The sequence below is a fragment of the Desmodus rotundus genome, chromosome 11 (genome assembly GCF_022682495.2).
Source record: "Desmodus rotundus isolate HL8 chromosome 11, HLdesRot8A.1, whole genome shotgun sequence".
Lineage (NCBI taxonomy): Eukaryota > Metazoa > Chordata > Mammalia > Chiroptera > Phyllostomidae > Desmodus > Desmodus rotundus.
Window position 1 is genome coordinate 75644770 of NC_071397.1, and position 21701 is coordinate 75666470.

At 35.0% G+C, this 21701-nt stretch overlaps 1 protein-coding gene across 5 annotated transcripts in view; it reads right to left on the minus strand.

Annotated features, from left to right (window-relative positions):
* Positions 1-18964, minus strand: part of THEMIS (thymocyte selection associated) — a 150508-nt gene extending 131544 nt beyond the window's left edge. For 2 of the 5 annotated variants that reach the window (XM_045188748.2, XM_071219663.1), the window contains exon 1: positions 11252-11514. In XM_045188748.2, coding sequence (XP_045044683.2) covers positions 11252-11342 — 91 coding nt within the window. In that variant the 5' untranslated portion in view covers positions 11343-11514. Of the gene's footprint in view, positions 1-1813; positions 1883-11251; positions 11515-18850 lie in introns of those variants that run through there. The other 3 variants (XM_071219659.1, XM_071219660.1, XM_071219662.1) reach the window with 3 other exon arrangements.
* Between the last annotated feature and the right edge of the window lie 2737 nt (positions 18965-21701).

The window sequence follows — 21701 nt, forward strand, 5'->3', positions numbered from 1 at the left end:
GAGCAGTGAACTCACTCGTCCATCAACATTTGGTAGCATTATCACCCAAGGAACTTCCTTGGCATTTTATGACTCTCTCCAGAATAAATCTCATGTCTAATTTTTAAAATTGATAATAAGTGCATTTCTAGAAATAATAAATATGACTTGTATCAGTCAGGAAAGTGTAGGTTATGCTGAAATAACAAAAAAACCTCAACGTCTTACAAAATTAAACAATGCAGGTATATTTTTCATTCCACCAGGGCAGGGTCTCTAATAACTATAGTCACCCAGGAAGCCAGCCTGCTGGAGGCTCCATTTTGCAATGGTCTGTCAGGATCAAATGCATTACATTATGAACTGGTTCTTAAAACATCTGCCCCCAAATGATACATATTCTTCTGTTCTCATTAAATTGGCCACTGCAAGTCCTATGGCTGCAGAAGTGTTGGGAAGCACAAGCCTGTGATATACTCAAATTTCATTTTTTTAAATTTATTTTTAAAGAGGGAAAAGGAGGGGGGAAAAGAGGAAGAAAAATATCAATGTGTGGTTGCCTCTCATTTATCCCCCACTGGGGATCCATTCTGCAACCCAGACATGTGCCCTGGACAGGGAATTGAACCAGTGACCCTTTGGTTCACAGGCCAGCATGCAATCCACTGAGCCACACCAGCCGGGGCTAATATTTTCAATAATTTTCAGTTATATTGCTTTCCGTAAAATATATTCACAGTTAATATAATAAAGGTATCTTTTATGAAATAACATATTTTGTTAACAGAAAATTAAAATTATTTAAAATATCATTAATTTCATCTCTATCCTCTTATAATTTTTATTATTGTGTATACTTTAGAATGATCATAAATATCAGCAGAAAGGGTTCATACTTATTATTTTTAACCGACAAGGTTTGTGATCATATAAAATCCTGATCAATTATGGATGAGACATTCCAGCCATGACCTCTCTCTGTGGCCAAAACAGACTTTTCAGTTGTCTACTTGAAATCTCCACTTGGATAAATATTTATATTTAACATGTCAAAACAGAACTTTTGCTTTTCCCACCAGACCTCTTCCTCCCCTGGCCTTCACAACTCTGTCAAATGTACAAACACCAGTCTAGTGTCTTAGCTCAAAATCCCTGCAATTATCCTGTAGTCTTTGCCTCACATGCATACCGAATCCATTAACAAGTTCTGACCTTTCTACCTCCAAAGCATATCTTGAACTGGTCATTTCTCTTCAAACTAAATCAAGTCACCACAGTCTGTCTTCGGGACTACTGCATGGTTTCCTGAGGCGTCTCATTGCAATCCTGCCCTCTTCTCCTAACAGCAGCCAATGAGTCTCCTAAAGCAGCAAGCGGGCCCTGTCGATCTCCTGCCTCAAACTGGTCATTGGCAGTGGTTGTAAAATCTAAAGTCCTTGAAATGCTCCTGCCTACTCCTTAAACCTCTTCTCCTAAACTCTCTTCTCTGTTTTCTTCTGTCTGTACAAGGTACAGGGATATTTTTTTCTCTTTCTCAAACAGACTAAATTCTTTTTGGTCTCCATATGTTTGCATGGCTGATTCCTTCCCAGTACTCAGTTCTCTGTCCCTAAATCAGCTCTTTAGTGTGACTATATCTTATAGCCCCCACCTGTTTTCCAGCCCACTCTGTACCAAATTAAGTATTACTTTGGCCTTTGAGTCCTACTCAATCCATACTTCCCCACCACATCCCCAACCTCATCTCCCACCATCTTTCCCTGCAATTGCAATGCTTCATTCCCACTGGCCTCCTCCTGTTTCTTAACTAGGAAGAATGTTATGTGATTTGTACTTGCTCTGTCCGCGGCAAGAATGTTCTTCTTCCAGATGTGTGTCAGGCTCCTTTCCGCAGTTTATTCTGGCCCCTGCTTAAATTTAATCTCATCAGAGATATCTGCCCCAATTACCCTATCAAAAGATAATTCCCCCCCCACCTTGCTTTACTACCTATTTAGTTCTTCATGACCCTTGTATGTATATTAAATCTGTCATTTGTTTCTCATTTGTCCCATCCACCAAAATATAGTGTCCCAATAGGGTAGGGGCTTTGCTTTCTTCCCCCACTGTAATTCTAGCCCCTTGAAAATGTATTATTGTACTTTATATAAGCTATTCCATGCTGATATTCACTTGATGTTTGTATATAAAAATATGCTGCCTATGATCTCATTCTTGCATAATCATTATTTTTGTTTTGTAAGTATATTTAAGTCAATTTCTAGAGGTCGTATATTTATGCACATGTTATATGTAGATGCATATTGCCTAATTGATACTTCGAAAGTCTGTAACAGTCTACATGCCCAGCAACTGTGCTTCTCCTCATAATACACTCTTGACTACATTGGGTTTTGTCAATCCTTTTAAGATCTGTGACCTAAAAAGAGATTGAGTGATTTTTTCTTTATTTGCATCTTATTAGTAGTAAATTTGAAAAATTTTATTATGATCCTGACATGTGAATTTCTTTGTTTATATATGTTTTCTCATTTTAAAATTTCACATTCATTTTTGTTTATTGTTATTTAATAATGCCTTATATACTTACATATCTACATTCTGTCTGGTGTATATACTATGAAAATTTTCCCAGTTTGTAGTTTGACTTTCGTCTGCATTTATGTATTTTAGTTTGTTTTTTTAATAAGGAAGTTTCTCCTTCATGAATTTAAATTTTTCACTTTTTAAAGCATCTAGTTGAATATTTTTCTATGGTTTCTTTTAGTGTTTTTATTGTTAATGTTTTAACTTTTAATATTTGTTCTCTATAATTTATGTTGGTGTATGTAACAATATGGAATTCAAATCAGTTGTGTTTTACTTTTTGAGAAATGGTTGCTCAGTTTTCCTCATAACATATCAACATGGTAATTGTAATAGTAACACTCAAGATTTACTGCAAGATTCTTAAAGGACAGTCATTTTGCTAAATATTTTATATGCAATAGCTCGACTAATCTTCACCTCGACCTTCAGGGTTATGATGAAGCCTATTTTTCTTGAGAGGAAGAAAACAGATTTGGAGTGTTTTAAGTTGACCATGGAATCAGCCCTCATTTGTAACAGCCAGGATTCAGAGACCTTCGTTTTTAACCCCAGTGCCATGCTTCACATCAACAGGACAATTTACTAAGTGCTTGAGCAACATATGATTGATGGCCATGCTGCTTATTATCACTGTGGTTGCAAATTGGGGACATTCAATCCAGCACCATAGAACTTTATACAACTTCATTTTCTCAAGTTCCCTCAAATCTCCTTTCTTCCCAAATCTTCTATCATGAAGTCATCACCACAGGATGGGCCAGATCTGGTTCCACTGCCTAAACTGATACAACAAGCAGAAAGAAGATGAGGAACATGTTTTCCTGTACTTTAAACAAAATGCAAAAAAACTGAAAATAGATGCTTAGAAAAAGAGGTACCAAGAAAAAACTGGATTAGTAACATTTTCTAACAACCTAGAACTTAATGAAAAAGTCATATAGAAAAAAGAACAATAATAGCAGAGTAAGGTATAGCCCTCATTAACACAAGCAGATGCAACAACCTCAAAAATGTGATCAAACAAAAAACAGAAACAAGGAGTAAACTAGATATATCAATAGCTGTTAAAGGATTTTTTTTAAATAACCCTCTTAGGAAATGATGGTAAAGCCACAAAAGAATAAGCAATGAGAGCAATATCAGCACAAAACAATGAAAAACTTGGGCAATTTGGTATGTATTGAAACATGCTATACCAAACAACAAAATATGTGCTTTTTAAAGCACATATTAAATATTTGTATGTAGGATATGGTTCATGCCATCAAGCAAAGGAAGCCTCACTCAATTAGAAAGACACAAGATAATGCAGACTATTGTTCTCTAATAACATACAATAAAATTATCAATTAAAGCAAAAGAACAGCTGGAGGAAATCCCATATTATCAGTAAATAAATAAGTAGCCATTGGGTCAAAAATAAAAAATTGTATTTGGAACTGAGAAATAGAAAAAATACTACATGGCAAAATTTATGGGTAACAGTTAAAGATGTATTAAGCAGAAAAAATACAGTTTTAAACACTTTTATCAAAAATCAACAAATATTTTTCAAATGACTGCCTGTTTAACCTAGAAAGCTGGAAAAGGAGCAAAGAAGCACAATAAAATAATAAAGATCAAGTTAGAAATCAATGAAAGGAACAAAACAATAAAGAATAATAACAAAACCAAATTTTGATTTTCCTCTAAAAGTATATATTTAGTTATTCTGATAGGAGAATTCTACTAAATTTTAAGGAAGAGATTAAAACCTATTTTTTCTTTTCTTTTCCTTTCTTTCTCTCTCTCTTCTTTCTTTCTATCCTTCTTTTTTTTGCAAATTACCTCAGAAAATATAAAACAACGAAATCTGTGGGTCATTTTATGAAGTTAGTGTTATCTTAAACCTAAAACAGTTAAGTCTATTAGTGCATGTCAATTATGATTAAATGCAAGAATCTTAAATATAAAGTCAAACTCCTACACTGCATTTTGAAAACATATAATATGAAAGAATTTAACTCAAAATATTTTTTAAAATAACTTACATCAAGAGATTTCAAAAACCAAAGCACATTATTATCTTAATGGTGAAAAACTATTAAGTTCAATACCTGTTTATTATAAAAATATATAGAAATCAAGGAATAGATGGAAACTTTATTGATTTAGTGAAGGTTAAATACCAAGTTTAGAACTTTACAACTTAAAGGAGGAATTTTAGATGTATTTTTTTATGATTAGGAATAAGATGAGGATTCTCATCATTGCTTAGCTTATTACTGGAGGCCTTGGCTTATACTATGAAAGTTAAAAAAGACACTTGTAGAATAGTAGGAAAAAGACACAATTCTTGATATTTTCTAGTGACATCATATCTATTTAGGAAAACCAATGAAGTAACAGAAGTTTATCAACATGATATTATCGCATGTTGTAAGTAAAAAAATGTAAGTAAATAATAACATTTATTTACTTGCATTTGCTACTTCAGTGATAACCAATGAGAAAAAAAGAGAAATATGATTTAAATGTAGATATATGTGTGTGTGTGTATATATATATATGCACACATACATAAGTTCCTAGAATGCACACACACGTGCATATATGTTACACACACACAGATATATGTGTGTGTAACATATATGCACGTGTGTGTGCATTCTAGGAACTTATCTAAGATATGCAAGATCTCCATGGAGACATTTTATTAAACTCTAATATATGATCTAGAAGATGGGCTTTAATTTTTGTTTGTTTTAATAAGAGATAAACTGTTCTCATGAATGGGAAGACATAATTATTTTAAAAATTGAAGTCATAATTTAAAATATTTTTATATTAGAAATTCCATTTTAGAATGGTTTCATTTGAAATTTTACTAAGTATATGGTTTCATTTGAAGTTATAGTATTTAAATAAGTAACATCAAAATTGCACCACATTTGTAGAAGAAAAGTAAGAAAATCTACCTTAGAAGTCCTATAGGTTCAACATTACTCAGTACAAAAGCCTGGCTGGGAAATTACAAGGACTAAAAATTTCAAGTCAATTTCACTGTCTAAAAGAAATACAAAATCCTAAAACAAAACAAAATTGTAAACCAGCATTATATGACCAAGTTAGTTTTATTCCACAAGTAAAAGTCTTATTTAACATTTAAAAATGTGTGTGTTTGTGTGTGTGTGTGTAAAGGGCCCGGAAGAAGTAATTACATTGAATGTGGTTGGTAAAGTGTGTGAGTGTCTCACATGAGATGGACAGCAATTTGGACATTTCACCTAAAATGTCATATGTTGTGCTTGAGTGTGATATTGTTATGTTACAGAATTAACATGCTTATGATTTTGTAATAAAAGATTTGGTATAGATTACCAACTCATAAAAAAGGGGTGTTATTTGTGCTGAATTCTGTGTATACATATATATATATTTAATTTATATTTAATTTATTGAATGTCCTTTAGGACATTTTTAAAACTATTAGAAAATTAGAAACATTTAAAATTTAGGCATGCTATTTAAAGAGGAATGACTGAAAATTTATCTCTGAGGTTGTAAACAAAAACAGAAAATCTATTATCATTACTCTCACTCAAAATTATATAGAAACACTAGCCAGTTCTTTAACTGAAGAAAAGCAAAAAATTACAATAATTAAAAATAATAAGATCCACCAATTTTCACAGAAACCGTGAATATGTACAAAGCAAATCCAAAATAATCTAAAGATATATTCTTGGCATTTAACAAGCACAACAAAAAGAAAATGACAGATTCAAAAGATACCATTTAAAATAAAATAAATAAAACATACTTAAGAATTAATCTGAAAAATAAGTGCAAGAACTCCAAAAAATTATAAAATGAAAAGAGATCTATATAACCTAAAAGCTACATGAGGCTCATGGATTAGAAAACTTAAAATGGTGCCAATTCTGTCCAACCAACGCACTGTTAATTGGAATGCCAAAGGGCTTTTGTGGAAGTTAATAATTTCATTCTAAAATGTGTATGAAAATTCATGCTGCTACACCGGGGGGAGAATAATAAATTGGGAGAACACTATATAGCAGCAGAGAACTAGCAGTTCTCAAATTTGGGTGCATGTCATAATCATCAGGGAGATATTTAAAAGCCTCATGGTAATGCCTTATTTCCTACATAATTAAATCCTTGACTTTTGAGGAGATACAAGCCATCTCTATTTTTAATACTTCCCAGATATCTCTAATGTGCAACTAAGTTTGGAAGCATGGCTCTGCCACATATTATCATGTATAATAGAAGTTGTACTTACATTGGTGCAAACCCATATTAATGAAGACAAGGTGAAACTGGTGTAAGTGCAGCAATTACATGAATGGAACAGAATAGAAGCTATAGAAAGAGACCCAGAAATGTACAGACACTGTTTATGACTAATACGACACAGTTAGAGAGAAGGAAAAAGGCAGTTTATCCATAAAAATACTGTAACAATTGGCTCCATAGAAGACAAAAGTAAACATTGATCTCAACCTCAAACCATATACAAAAAACAAAAAAAGTTCTAGGTAGATTGCAGATCTTAAGGAGAGACTCAACAAAAAACAAAAAGACGGTGTAAGAAATTATCTTCCACAACAAACAAATGGGACTACATAAAACTAGAAACGTTTTGCACAGTAAAGGAAACCATCTGCAAAACGAAAAGACAACCTGTTGAATTTCAGAAGATACTCACTTATGATACATCTGATAAAAGGTTAATATCCAAGATTTATACAGAACTCTTAAAACTCAACACCAGAAAATCAAGCAACACTATTAAAAATGGGCAGAGGACCTGAATAGACACTTCTCCAGAGAGAACGTACAGATGTATGAAAAGATGCTCACTGGCACTGATCATCAGAGAGATGCAAATTAAAACCACAATGAGATTTCGCCACACACCTGTCAGAAGAGCTGTCATCAATAAATCAACAAACAACAAAAGCTGGTGAGGATGTGGAGAAAAGAACACCCTTGTGCACAGTTGGCAGGAATGCAGATTGGTTTTGTGCAGCCACTACGGAAAACACTGTGGAGGTTCATCAAGGAATTAAAGATGGAACTGCCTTGTGACCCAGTGATTGCATTTCTGGGTATATATTTGAAGAAACCCAAAACATCAATCACTAATTTGAAAGACCATATACACCCTCATGTTCATTGCAACATTATTTACAATAACCAAGCTATGGAAACAACCCAAGTGCCTATCAACAGACAAATGGATAAATAATGGTGAGATTATACACACACACACACACATACATATATACACACACACATATACACACACACACTATTATGGCCAACTGTGTGTATATGTGTGTGTGTATATATGTATGTGTGTGTATATGTATATATATATAATCTTACCATTATATATACTTGCATATATATACTTGGCCATAATAAAAGAATGAAATCTTACCATTTGCAACAGCATGGCTGGACCTAGAGAGTATTTTGCTGAATCAGACATAGAAAGACAAATACCATACAATTTTACTTATATGTGGAATCCAAAGAGCAAAATAAAAGAACAAACAAAATACAAACAGACCTATAGACACTGAGACCAGACTGATGGTTGTCAGAGGAGAGGAAGGTTGGGGGACTGGGTGAAAAAGGTGAAGGGATTGAGAAGTTACAGTTGGTAGTCACAAAATAGCCATGGGGATGAAATCAATAATATTGCAATAACTAGGCATGGTGCCAGGTGGGTGATTGAAATACGGGAGGACTACTATATAAAGTATATTGCTGTTTAACCACTATGCTGTGTTTCTGAAACTAATACAACTAATATTGAATGTAAACGGTAATTGAAAAAAGAAGAAATTGGAAACTTAAAAGAAAGTGGAACATATCTTCATGAATTTAGGGTAAAAAAATTTCTTTGACAAGACATAAAAAAGAAAGCAATTATAAACTGAATACAATACCATTAAAATTAAAACTTTCATCAAAACACACCATTTAAAAAATGAAATATTAAGCTATAGACTGAGATATCTCAGCATAGAAAACTGACAAAGGGTCAGAAATCCCAGTGTGTGTGTGTGTGTGTGTGTGTGTGTGTGTGTGTACTGTATGTATATAGCATATATATAGTGTGTGGATATATATATTCCAGTCAATTAAAAAAGTTTATAAAGTCCAGTGGAGAAATGGTCAAGAGACATGAACAATGTTTTTACAAAATAGCATCTCCAAAAGGCCAGTAAAATAGCATATATGAGAAGGTGCTTAATTTCATTAGTCATCAGGCAGGAAGATGCAAACTATAAACACTATAATCAAGAATAACTAAAATTATAATTACTGATAACATTAAATGTTGCCAGAGATATAGATTAACTGAAACTCATACACTACTGGTAGGAATGTGAATTGGTATAACTACTTGGGAAACTTGTTTTCCACTATTCACCAAAGCTGAGTATACACATACCATATGACATGGACATTTCACTAATTTATATACCCAACTGAATATACATACATGTGTACACATATGTACAAACATGTTCGTGATGACATTGCTGATAACAACTCCATACTACACATAATTCAGATGTCCATTAGCAGTAGAATGCACTGATAAATTGTGTATATTCATTCAATGAAATATTATACACACTGAAATGAATAAACTTATGTAGAACATCATCGATTAATTTTTAAAAGATGATGTTGAGCATATACGCCACTTAGGAAATGATAAATGCTATAATGTTTTATTTATATAAAGTTCACAAATGAACAAAAGTCATGGTAGTGATTCCCTTGGAGGAGGGTGAAGGATAATGATTGAGAAAAAAGCACAAGATGAGATTTCTAGAATATTTGGAATTTTTATTTCTTGACCAGGGTGATGGTTACATAAATGTACTTACTTCATAAAAATTCCTCTAGGTATATACTTTCCCGGCTTAACTGAAGTATAGCAAAGCAGTAAAGTATTAAAGGATGACGAGGGTCTGAACACATGGGGAGACATTCTATGTTCTTTTCTAAGACTTAATATAAAAATGTCAAATCTTCCTAAGTCAATCTATAAAATCAATGTAATCCAATACAAATTCTAGTTGAATTTCTTAAGTAACTGTCTGATTTCTTTAAGAACATAGTCAAAAAAATCTAGAATAGCTAAAGTCAACTTAGAAAAAAGGAGCAAAAACAGGGATTGATCTATACATGGACTACATATTAACACATATCAGAGCCATAGTTACAAAAATAGGGTGATTTGGGCACAGTTGAGGAAAAAATAGACTAATGGTATATAAGTGATATTTCAGAGACAGATTGTTCCAGATGCAAGTTTAAATATAACTTATAAGCAGCCACACAAATCAATGGGGAAAGGATGCTTAACTGGGTAAATGGTACTGAGGGTCAGGTTTATTTTACGGAAAAAACCTAAAATTGGATCCCTCTGCACCTCAAAGCAAAGTGTCCTCCAAATGAGTTAAAAACTGAATGCGGACTACAAAATGGAGAAACTGATATAAAATAATGTAGGAAAATATTTTCATAACCTGGAAATGAAGACTGACTTTTTATGTAAAGCCTCCATAGCACAAACTATGAAACAAAAAAATGATTTGGGGCTGACTTGAGAACTAAGATATATTTCACAATATTGTATACATAGAAAAATGTGTTTTGATTTCAAATAATCAATTTACAAGTGAATTAAACAAAACCTGATATTAACCTGATGATAGCTTGTGTGTGTGTGTGTGTGTGTGTGTGTGTGTGTTGGATCTGACATTTGTCACTTTGTTTTATTTTATATTATAATATCTAAAACCTTTTTTTCTATGAAAGGTCTGCCTACCAAAACTTCTTTAAGTTATTTTCCTAGTAGTTTTACTGTACTTAATTTTGTTACTGCGTCAGTTCTACCACCATTGTGACAAGAAACATATATTTGCCTAGGAAACACCTCTTTTTTTTCTTGCGTCTATTCAAACTAACTGCTTAAAGCATTTCTAGGCCTTAACATGCTTTTGCTGAATTAACATAGTAAATTACATGAAAACACATTAACTTACTAATCAATAATCCAAATTGAATTCTGAATTTTCAACATAAATTTTTAAAAACTATCCTGTAATTAGAAAACATTAATTTCTATACCTTCAAATAAGAATGGCATCATTTAAAGAATGAGGAGTTTGGCCCCTACAGAAAGGGTGTAAGAAACACTGACATAGGCAACACCAAAAAGTGGTTAAGAGCTGGCTGAATTTTTCTTTCTAAACACTGCCCTTTTAATAATTACTTTTGTTTTATAAAATTAAATTTTATTCTCTATATTCTAGAAACATAAATATGGATAACTTAACTTTTCACTCTTGCATTACAACCAATTTCAAAGAAAAGACAAATAATTCACCATTCATGTTGAACCATGTAGAAGCCTATGAAAAGCTCAAGCAGCTTTGCACAATTCCTTCCCCCTATTTGCCCCAGAATCCTATTTATTTCTCTCTTCTCTAACACTCTTGGGTCTTGACCATTATTTTCTCTTTTTTACGATCACCTTTCCTTTAACAGAACTTATACGTGTTCTATTAAAACTTCTTCCTCCAATTCTCAAGAGTATACACCTTATAAGTACTTTTAGCCAGCCAACAGATAGGAGGATGCTTACCTTCAAAGTAGATGCCTGACTGGACTTCTAGGACCCTGGGCAGGGTCCTGAGGTCAAGGGAGTGGACAAATTCTTCCAGTGACAATGCCATTGCTCTGACTTGGGTCTCGTGCAGACCTAGTACTTACAGAAGCTTGTGGCTTCTGGGTGTCACTTGCCTGTAAATGCAGACCCTGCTCATGATTCCTCCCTCAGGCAGGGATGTCACACTAGAGCCCAGCTGGGGTGGAGTAGCTGTAGGTGGGGAGGACAGTGAGGAGGGAGGGAGGAGGCAGGGGGCAAAAAGAGTTAGAGCTCTTTTTGTTCTAGTTGTGGCTTCCTTTCCTTCTGACACTGAAGTAAAACAGGATGGGGGTGGGGTGAGCATGTCTGAACAGACATTGCTCCAAAAGTGAGATTTGATAAGTAGCTTGGTGACTGTCACTGGTCCAGGTGTGCATCTACAGTTTGGGGTCACAGTTGCTTGTTGACCAGAAAAGAACAGAAATGCAGGACTGAAGTCTAATCTTAAACAAGTCTTAATCTTGATTCTTTATCTCTGTAGTTCATTTCTAAAGTTTGTCTTTATGCCTTATTTGCATACTCAGTGCTTTTATATTAAATTTGGGTCTGCAAGGGCTTTGTGTCAGCAATTTTCAGAAACCTGATACTCTGGAGAGAGAGGATCGAAACCACTTTTTATTCTTCCACGATAAAAATTTTGCTGAATCTTAAAGGAGAGTGGGGCAGGGGTGCAATATGCAAAGTGATACAGTAAATTAATTCAGTAAGTTAATATGAATCTCCACACTATAGTGAGAGTATCTAAATTTGTCATGAGCAACCTGGGTTTCCTGAGTGTAGCTCTGCTTTTGATTTACAGGTTGCTTCAGCCTTGTCTTTGCTGTTCTTTATTTGTCTCATTTATCAAGTGAAGAACACGTAGGAGTCAAGGAGATTGTGCAATTTCCTTCCAGGCTAAAATTCTGCAATTCTGATCCTGTAAAAGCAAATCTTAAAAATCCATCCTTTGTTTTTAGAGCTAGACTATACAATTCAGAATGATATTTTCTAAGTCTCTTTAAGGGTGAATAAAGGAAGACTCATTGGTATAGATAGAAGTGAAAGATGCTAAGAAGCTGCGTCTAAGCAGACTCCCTGTCTAGAAACTGTTTTAGCTTTAGGCTGCAGAGAGCATAGCCGGAATGGAGAGGGTCAGGTCTCATCACAGCTCTACCATATCCTTCACATAAATGACCTAGCAATAAAATATAGCACTACCTTACTTTGAGATAGAGCTTACAAAACTTCTTCAGCTCTTATTAACTTACTTGATACCTGCAATAATCTGCCTGAATTCATTCTTTTTTCACAAGACTAGAATGGAGTCACATCATTAGTTTTTTCGCCAGTAGCTTCTATATTCTCACTTGCAATTTTTTTTGCCTGAAAGTCTCCCAAACTTGACTGCTCTGCATTCTGCACCCCTCTCTCTAAGTTTAGGCTCCTTAACTGCCTGCAAGCATTGGGTAAAGCCTAACAGCGTACTTCACATGGTGGTGCACATGAGGAAGGCTGCTGTGCACGGCTCCTTAAAATCACACATCTGTTAGTACTGGTGCCTCAACAAATTTCATTGGACATCTCCCCCACACTGGACTTCACCTGAGTTTTTTCTTGATATTGACAAGTCAACTTTCTATACTACTAGCTAAAGAAGTCATTTTAAAATATCACCAATCTTTCATAATTATCTATGCTACCCTTGCTCCTGCCCTTTCAACAGATGATCCTTTCTGTTACAATCTGCTTCTCTTATATTCCCAGTCGTAGTTAAGGACACCACCTCAGTTTCCCGAACCAGAAGGCTGCATCATGGGGTGTGCCATCTCCAGCCTCCAAACCCCTCATGCACTAGGGATGGCGATACTCCACATCCCTCACTCCGCTCTGCATCCCCACCGTTCCCACTTCAGTCCTGATCACAATCACTTCTGACACTGTGGGCAAAGAAATCCTGATGTGAACTCCAAGACAAATATGACAAAGAGGAGTATTGAAAGGCTTTTTGTACCACCAGGTACTAAAATGAATAATTAAAGTTCAATCATTAAAACAGCAGATTGCAGGTATAGTAGTAGTCAGACAAATGCTACTATATGAAAGGGTGAATTTCCAAAGCAGTAGGGAAACATATTTTATTCAATAAATCTGACTAATGCTCCTACCAAGGGCAATGTGAAAAATGGATAATTTCTTACACGTCTGTTTTAAGGAACAAGAGAATTATCAGGGCAGACAGAACTTGAGAGACCAATGTCCTGAAAGGTGAGAGAACACAATATTCTGCACTTCTTTCCCATCAAAACATTTGTGGGTTAGAAACTGGCACCACAAGGGAGTCTGAGAAGCAGAGCAAAAGCGAGGGTTAAGGAGGAGAGAAGCTGAGTTGAGTTTTTAGCAGTTTCACATAGCTAGAGAGACAACAATTGGAATTTGGGGCTCCCAAGAGTCCAGGAAAACTCAACGAAATGAATTGTGCACCACTTTTCCTCTTCAGAGGTTTGCCCTTCAAAAGCAGCATAGGGTTGGTTTTGCGAGACACCAGTTAGAAAGTGATCGGTAGGAATTTGAAGAAGCCAAGAAGTGCTGTCTGGAAGTCTCATAGTGCTAGGAAGTCAGGGCCCACCAAGATGGAAGGAGGAGCTCCTGTAACTGTCCCTTGCTTTCCGCTGGGGCCCCAGAAGTCTACTTCTCAAAAGAAAATATTGACTATCAATAGAACATGCTTTCCCCAGACTAAAAGGAGCTTAACCCCTGATTGGGTTAAGGTGCTCTGCTCCATTTTAGCTGCCAGACAAAAGCAATTGGAAATCCTGCCATTGAGAAAAAGTAACCAGAACTTCTATAACTTTTTAAATGCAATGTCTAGAATTTAATAATTAAAAAAAACTCCAACATAAATTAGTAGGCATGAAGTTTAAAATAATTTTTTATTAACACTTTCAAAACACTTTCAGAAGGAGGAGAATTTCAGAAGAGAAGTGCCATTTATCAAAGTATCAATGAAAATTCTCAAGATGAAAAATACAATTGAAAATACAACTAAGGATACATATCCAAAGGAATCCAAAACACTAATTTGGAAGAGTATATGCACCCCTATGTTCATTGCAGCATTATTTACAATAGCCAAGCTACAGAAGCAACCCAAGAATCCATCAACAGACACATGGATAAAGATGCAGTACAACTACACAATGGAATATTACTCGGCCATTAAAAAGAAGGCTATCTTACCACTTATGGCAAGGTGGCTGGACCTAGAGAGTATTATACTAAGTGAAATAAGCCAGACAGAGAAAAACAAATGATATATGGTCTCACTTGTATGTGGAATTAAAGGAAAAATAAACAAAATAGAAACAGACTTATAGAGACAGAGAACAGACTGATGGATGCCAGAAGTGAGGGGTGGAGGGGGGAGGGATGAAACAAGGTGATGGGATTAAAAGTACTAATTGGTGGTTACACCATAGGCATAAGGATGTAAAACACAACATAGGAAATACAGTCGTTAATATTGCAATGACTCTGTATGGTGCCAGGTGGGTACTGGAAATATCAGGGGAAACACTTTGTGTGTGTGTATATATATAGTGTGTGTGTGTGTGTATGTGTGTATATATGATTGGCTAAACATTATGCTCTACATCTTATACTAATACAAAATAATATTGAATATAAACTGTGAAAAGAGTATAGAACTGCCTCAAAATATTAAACATGGAACAACCTTTTACCCAGCAGTCCCACTTCTGGAAATATATCCTATGAATCCTGAAACACCAATTAGAAAGAATATATGCACTCTTATGTTCATAGCAGCAATATTTACAATCTGAAAACAGCCTAAGTGGCAGTCAGTAGATGAATGGATAAAAAAGATATGACACATTTACACAATGGACTACTACACAGCTGTGAAAAAGGAACTCACCTTTTTGGACAGCATGGACCTGAAGATTATTATGTTAAGTGACATAGCTGGTCAGAAAAAGACAAATATCATATAATATCACTTATATGTGGAATTTAATGAAAAAAATAAACTGAAAAACAAAATAGAAACAGTGGCATAGATACATGAAACAGACTGAGAACTGTCAGAGAGGAGGGGGGACTGGATGGAAGAAGTGAAGGGATTAGCCGAGGAGCATGTATGTGTAACTCTTAGACACAGACAACAATGGGGTGATGGCCAGAGAGAAGAAGGGGAGGCCAGGGCTGGGTGGAGGTGGGTATAGGGGACAAATGGGGCCATCTGTAATAATGTAAACAATAAAAATAAAAATACAAATTTCTAAAAATAAAAAATAAGAAAAAATACAACTGAAATTAAGACTTTAATAATTGGATTTAATAGCTGATTCGGACATACAATAAGAGAAGACTGCTGAAAAGAAAATGAGAGAGTAGAAAACATCTACTCTCCATCTACAGAGATAAAGAGAACTTGGCATTAAGAAAAGAACATGGAGACAGTTTAGTCATAGCGAAATAGTCTTTGCTTCTGTGTACATTGAGCCCTGTCATTAAAGAAGAAAGAGAATAGAGGGAGAAACAATATTTCAAGAGATAATGGCTGAAGACTCTCCAAAGCTGAAAAAGACATCAATCCATAAATTCAGCAATTTCCAAGAAAACCAAGAAGTGTAAATACAAAGAAAAGCCTATCAAGGAACATCATACTGAAACTTTTAAAACCAAAGTCAAACAGAATATCTTAAATATAATCTGAGAAAGAAAATTATCACCTTCAAGGAGAAAAATAAAACTATTGTATATGTAACTTATTAACAAAAAACAATAAACCAGAATATGATGGAAATACCAATATCAAAATGCTGAAACATAATAACTCACTTAAAATTCTACATTCAAAAAAAATTAATCAGCCCCAAAGTAACAAAATAACTATATTTTTAAAAAAGAAAAACTAAGAAAATTTATTCTTAGTAGACCTGAAATGAAACCATTTGAAAGGGTGTTTTTCAGACCAAAGGAAAGTGACCCCAGACAGAAAGGCAAAAATTCAGAAGAAATTAGGACAGTAAATTTAAGGGTAAATTGAATATTGACTGTACAAAACAATACTTGCAATGGTTTAAGGAATTTAAAATATATGTAAATTATATATAGTTAAACAAATATTCCAATATGTAATAATAATGCAAAATAAAAATCTAGTAAATGAATTAAAATGTTCTCTAGTTCTAATCTTCTAGAGAACCTATAAAAGTAATCATTAACATTAGACCAAAATAAATAAAAATGTATTTTACAACTTTTAGGCAAACCACTAAAAATAGCAAATTTAAAATAAAATTAATTTTTGATTAATCAGAAAAATGGAAGGGAAAAAACCTAGCAAATAGTAGGATGATAGATAAACTAAAATATATTCTTTTTTGAATTAATTTAAATTAAATAAATGCACATATGAATTTTAAATAATTTAATAGTCCAGTGTGTGCTGCTTAGAGAGCAGGCTGACAGTTCTGGGGTGGGGGCTGGGAGCTGGGGGGATCAGGCAAATAGAAAGCGAAAGGGAAGGAACTCATGGACACAAGTTCTTGAGGGGGAGGAGGACAAGGGTGAATAGAGATGGAATAATGCTTAGTGGGGATAAATGTTAATAAAAAATAATATTAAAAAAGGTACACCTTAATTATAAGTACATAGAAAAATCCAAAAGTCAAAGGATAGAAAAAGATATACCAAGAAAACATTAAGCAAAAGAAGCTTATGAAACTCCACCAATATCAGATAAAGCTGATTTAAAGACAAGAGGCATTGTTAGGGACAAAAATGCTGTATCATTTAATAATGAAAAAGTGATCAATTCTTGAGGAAGATAGGAAAGCCCTAAATCTCTATGCACCACAATAACATGCATAGCTTCAAAGTATCTAATGAGCAATTCACCAAATGAAGAGAAGACATAGAATCCATTATCAGACTAAGAAACACTTACACATATACTCACCATTTGCTGGAACAACCAAATTTAATTTATGAAAGACACACTGTTGAGAGCACAATCCTGAGTCACTGAGTATAAGGCAAACTGGTGTGATCTATCCTAAAGTGAATTTGATCTAGTAATTTTACCTTTAAACATAATCAGATAACACAAGATATATTTATATCATTTAAAATAGTTTATTCATTTTAGAAGGAGGAAGAGAGAGAGGGAAACATCAACTTATTGTTTCACTTACATATGCATTCATTGTTGGTTTTTGTATGTGCCCTAGGCAGAGATCAAACCCACAACCTTGGCGTATTGGGACAATGTTCTAACCAACTGAGCTACCCAGTCAGGGTGATATAATCACCTTTAATGGCAAAAAATGAAAGGTACCTAAAACGTTAGCATGGAGCTTATTAAAGCAATTATCCACATGATTGAACACTATGCTGCTTCAAAAAGCATGTTGTCAAAGATAAACAGTGTTGACTTGAGAAAATGTTAACAATATTTAAAAATTGAGTATATCAGAGAAGCATAACAGGAAACAAAATCTAGAATATATACTAAATTATATATTTTTAATGTACTTGAGTGTGTTTTACTTAAAAAAATTAAAAGATTGAAAGTGGTGAAATATCTTTTTGCCCTTGAACAAATAGAGGTTACTTTTTTTATTTTTATAATATCTAGCCCCTTCTCGGCACTGTTTTCATTCACTGCATGTTACCTTATTTCTCTGTATTATGTCTTGTGGACAATTTTTATTCCTTATCTTCATGTTCATGGCCCCGCTGCTTTCCTTGGCATATTATCCTTACTTGGCTTCCCTAATTTTTTATTCTTTTTCTGCCTTCTCCTTCTCAATCAAATTTGCAACTTCCTTCTTCTCTGCCTTTTAAATATTGCTGTGTTCTCACTAACAGACATGCTGGAAACTGAAAATGAACTGTCTTTGAAATGAGAACGTTTAAATGAGAATGTTTAAAAAGCTAACCATAAATCCCTGCTTCTAAGACCGGCTTTCCTGGTTTTCACATTTCAAAGGCCTAATGGTTCAACATTTCCTTGGATTACATAAAATACTATAATATGTTTCTAATAAATTTCTTCTCTTGCTTAAATTAGTATGAGTCACCTTATCTCATTGGTATCTAAAAGAACCCTAATCACTACAGTACGTAGTTAAGGTCCCCACTTCAAGATTCAGTGTTTAAGATTATTCATGGCTGGGCTAACTTTAGAAGCTCTTTCCTAGGGTAGGCCCTAATTCCAGTATGGAGAGTGCCTCATCACTAATCCCAGACTGACACTTAAGGCCCCAAAGCACAGACGCCCATCATTAAAAATAAATAAATAAACCCATGTATAACACATGCCCTATGAACAGCATTTGATACTAAAAAAAAAAAGAATTCTCAATCTGATTCTGCAGGTAGCAATAGTATTTTTTCAGAGAAATGTTTATCTGGTCTAAGTCTCTGTAATTGGCAACTTGAAAAGAGAAACCTGTGAGAGTACCAGTGATAACTGCAGTGCAACCCGTGAAAGTCTTCGGCAAGAAAGATTACCAAGCCGAGTGGTACCTTTTGATCACAGAGACTGATGCTAAGGATCACTGCTGCACAAGGGAATTGGAACCGCCCAGGTCTTCCCTTCCTCTCCTGCAGGGAGCAAGCAGGGTCTCTTACCACCACCACCAGCAAAACAGAACAATGTAAACAGAAACCTTGAGTCTTCAGAATGCTCCATTTGTGAACCTGGTGTGTCTACAAATGGGGTGGAGCTCTTAAATCTCGATGTGGTTAAACCCAAATTGGACCAGACTCAGTGTTTCCTGCTATGCTAGCTGAAAGTAACAGAAACTAATTCCAGTTTGATGAACCTGAAGAGTCAAATTATTACTAGGGTTCAGAATTGTTTAAAGGCAAGCTTGCAGCTGGGGATCAGGTAAAAACTAGAACTACAAATCAAAAAGACACCTGGAACCTGGAACCTGTGTAATTTTATTAACCAATGTCACCTCAATAAATTCAATAAAAAGACATCTGGAACTTAAAGATTCTCTCATCATCTTTTATTTTTATTTCCTCTGCAAATTTTAAAGAGCCTTAGTAACCCTTTCACATTCACTCAGGTAGTTTGCAATAGAGGTGAAACTTCTGGTTTGGAGCAATTTCTACTTGATTTTACTAAGCCTTGAGAGCAACTAAATTCAGCTATGCAAATCTAATTCCTTCCATGTCTTGCTAACTGGAAAATTGCACCAAATGAGGTTGATGAACAGTTGTTTGAAGGCCCAGATATTTCCCACCTCCCTTGCGTCTGCTTGTTTCCCAACACAGTGTAGTAGATGGAGTCATTGGCCATGGTGTCACTTTGGCCTGACGCTGCACCACACTAGGCAGACCATAAGGAAGTAATTTAAACTCTCCAAGTCTTAGCTTTCTTACCTTTACAACAGGATAGTAATGGTATCAGCCACAGAGCGTTGCTGTGAGAGAGAAATCAGCGATCGCATACTCATGACACCCGGCGCGCACCAGAACATAGCAAACCTCTTGCTGGTACTAGAGCTATTAGTATCACCAACTCCACGTCAGTCCTCCAGGAGCTCTGAGGTCCCACCTCCAGTTCTAAACACAAATTCCACAGCCTTCTTGAACACTCTCAAAGCAAGGATATTGATAAAAAGTCTTTTCATGCCTTTTTTTGTGGCAGAATAGGTCAGGTAAACAGATGAATTGGCATCCATTGATGACCTAATCCAAGTGTCCCAGTCTGGTTTCCCAAACAGAAAGACCAGTATTTCTGGGCAGCTCCCAGACCTTCAATTTACACAGAGGCCAATGGCACCTGCTGAATTAACCTGTGGCATTTGCCAAAGCCAACCTCTGCCAAACACAAATCTCTCTCCTCCTGGCATGCTGAATAAGACATAGAGGTAGGGATGCATTAAACATTTCCTGAGACACTTCAAGATTACCTCAGGTAACAGGAAGTGTTTTGAGATTTATTTAGCATACTTTAAGTGCACGTAAATCAGCAGGAGATACACAGGGAATGTTCCTGAGATTTTTTTCTTTTCAGTAAGCTTCCTCTGTGACTTTCACACTATAATTTATTTTTAAAGAGGCATCATAGTTTTTTGGATGCCATATAAAATCTAAAATAAATGTTTTGCCCAGACAAGCACTATTAAAAGAGAAGAAAACTGAATTAATTTAAATACATTTGCAAAAGATTGATTTCCCAAGGGAGAGTGTACATATTCTATTTATTTAATTATTCTTGAAGTTTTGCCTATCAACTGACAATTTCCTACAGAAGGGAAGCAAAACAGCCTGACTTTCCTGACAGCAAAGAGCTATAATAATACTAGAATGAAAACTGGTTTGTCATTTTCTTTATCTGTTCTAATGTCTGAGTTACTGGTAGTCAGAGATGAAAAATCCACTACTCTAGTAAACATGGTTGATAAGAGTAGATTAAAGTAGAAGTTCACTTCAAAGACAACTTTCTCTAGATTTGAAGATTGGTATACTCATTAATTCTAAGTGACCAATACAATGAGCTACACAGAATTAGAGTAAAATATAGTCATATTTGATTTATTTTTCTACTACTGTTCTGCTCTTCTCTAAAGCCTAGAACCTGCGATCTGGCTGTTAACACAGGGCTTCTGAGCAATGCATTCACATCTAATTAAACCCTCCCCACCACTTTCACTAAGCCTAAGTCACCAGCCTCCAATGTCCTTTCTGTTCTTTAGAAGCTGTGGTTTCTTTCTTGTAATTGAACTTGGATTAGTCCTCCTGAACTTGGTCTTCTTTCAAAAGCTGTGATCTCTGGTGAAGAGGGGAGGCGGTTGTATCATACAGCATTATGAATGTACTTATTGAACAACATGTGAATTTCATGCCTAAAAATGGTTAAAATTTTTATGTTGTATATATTTTATTACACACACAAAAGTATTTCTAGGGAATAAATGGGCTTACTTCCCAGAGGGTCCTGACCTTCTTTTTCAAATAAGCCCACCCTCTCTATATCTTTGCATACCAAAGACAGAAGCATTTTGTACAAATCACAAGTATACAAAATAAAACTTCATTTATACTCCCTCCCTTCTCTTTCAAGAGATGGATTGTAACTTCTCTCCCCTTGGATCTTTGAGGGCTTATGACTCTCTTGAAACCAATGGAATGTGGCAGATACGATGTTCTGCAAATTGTGAGGCTAGATGATTAACAACAATGCATCTTTTCTTTCGCTTGCTCACTCTCATGTTGGCTTCCTTGACTACCCTGAGGACACCATACTGTAGGGAAGTCCCAACAAACCCACAGAGAGAGACCAATGAATAAGCCCCAGGACTACGTGGAGAAAGAGCTGTTCCACTTTTAGTCACTGACTGCAGGTCCATGAAACTCTAAG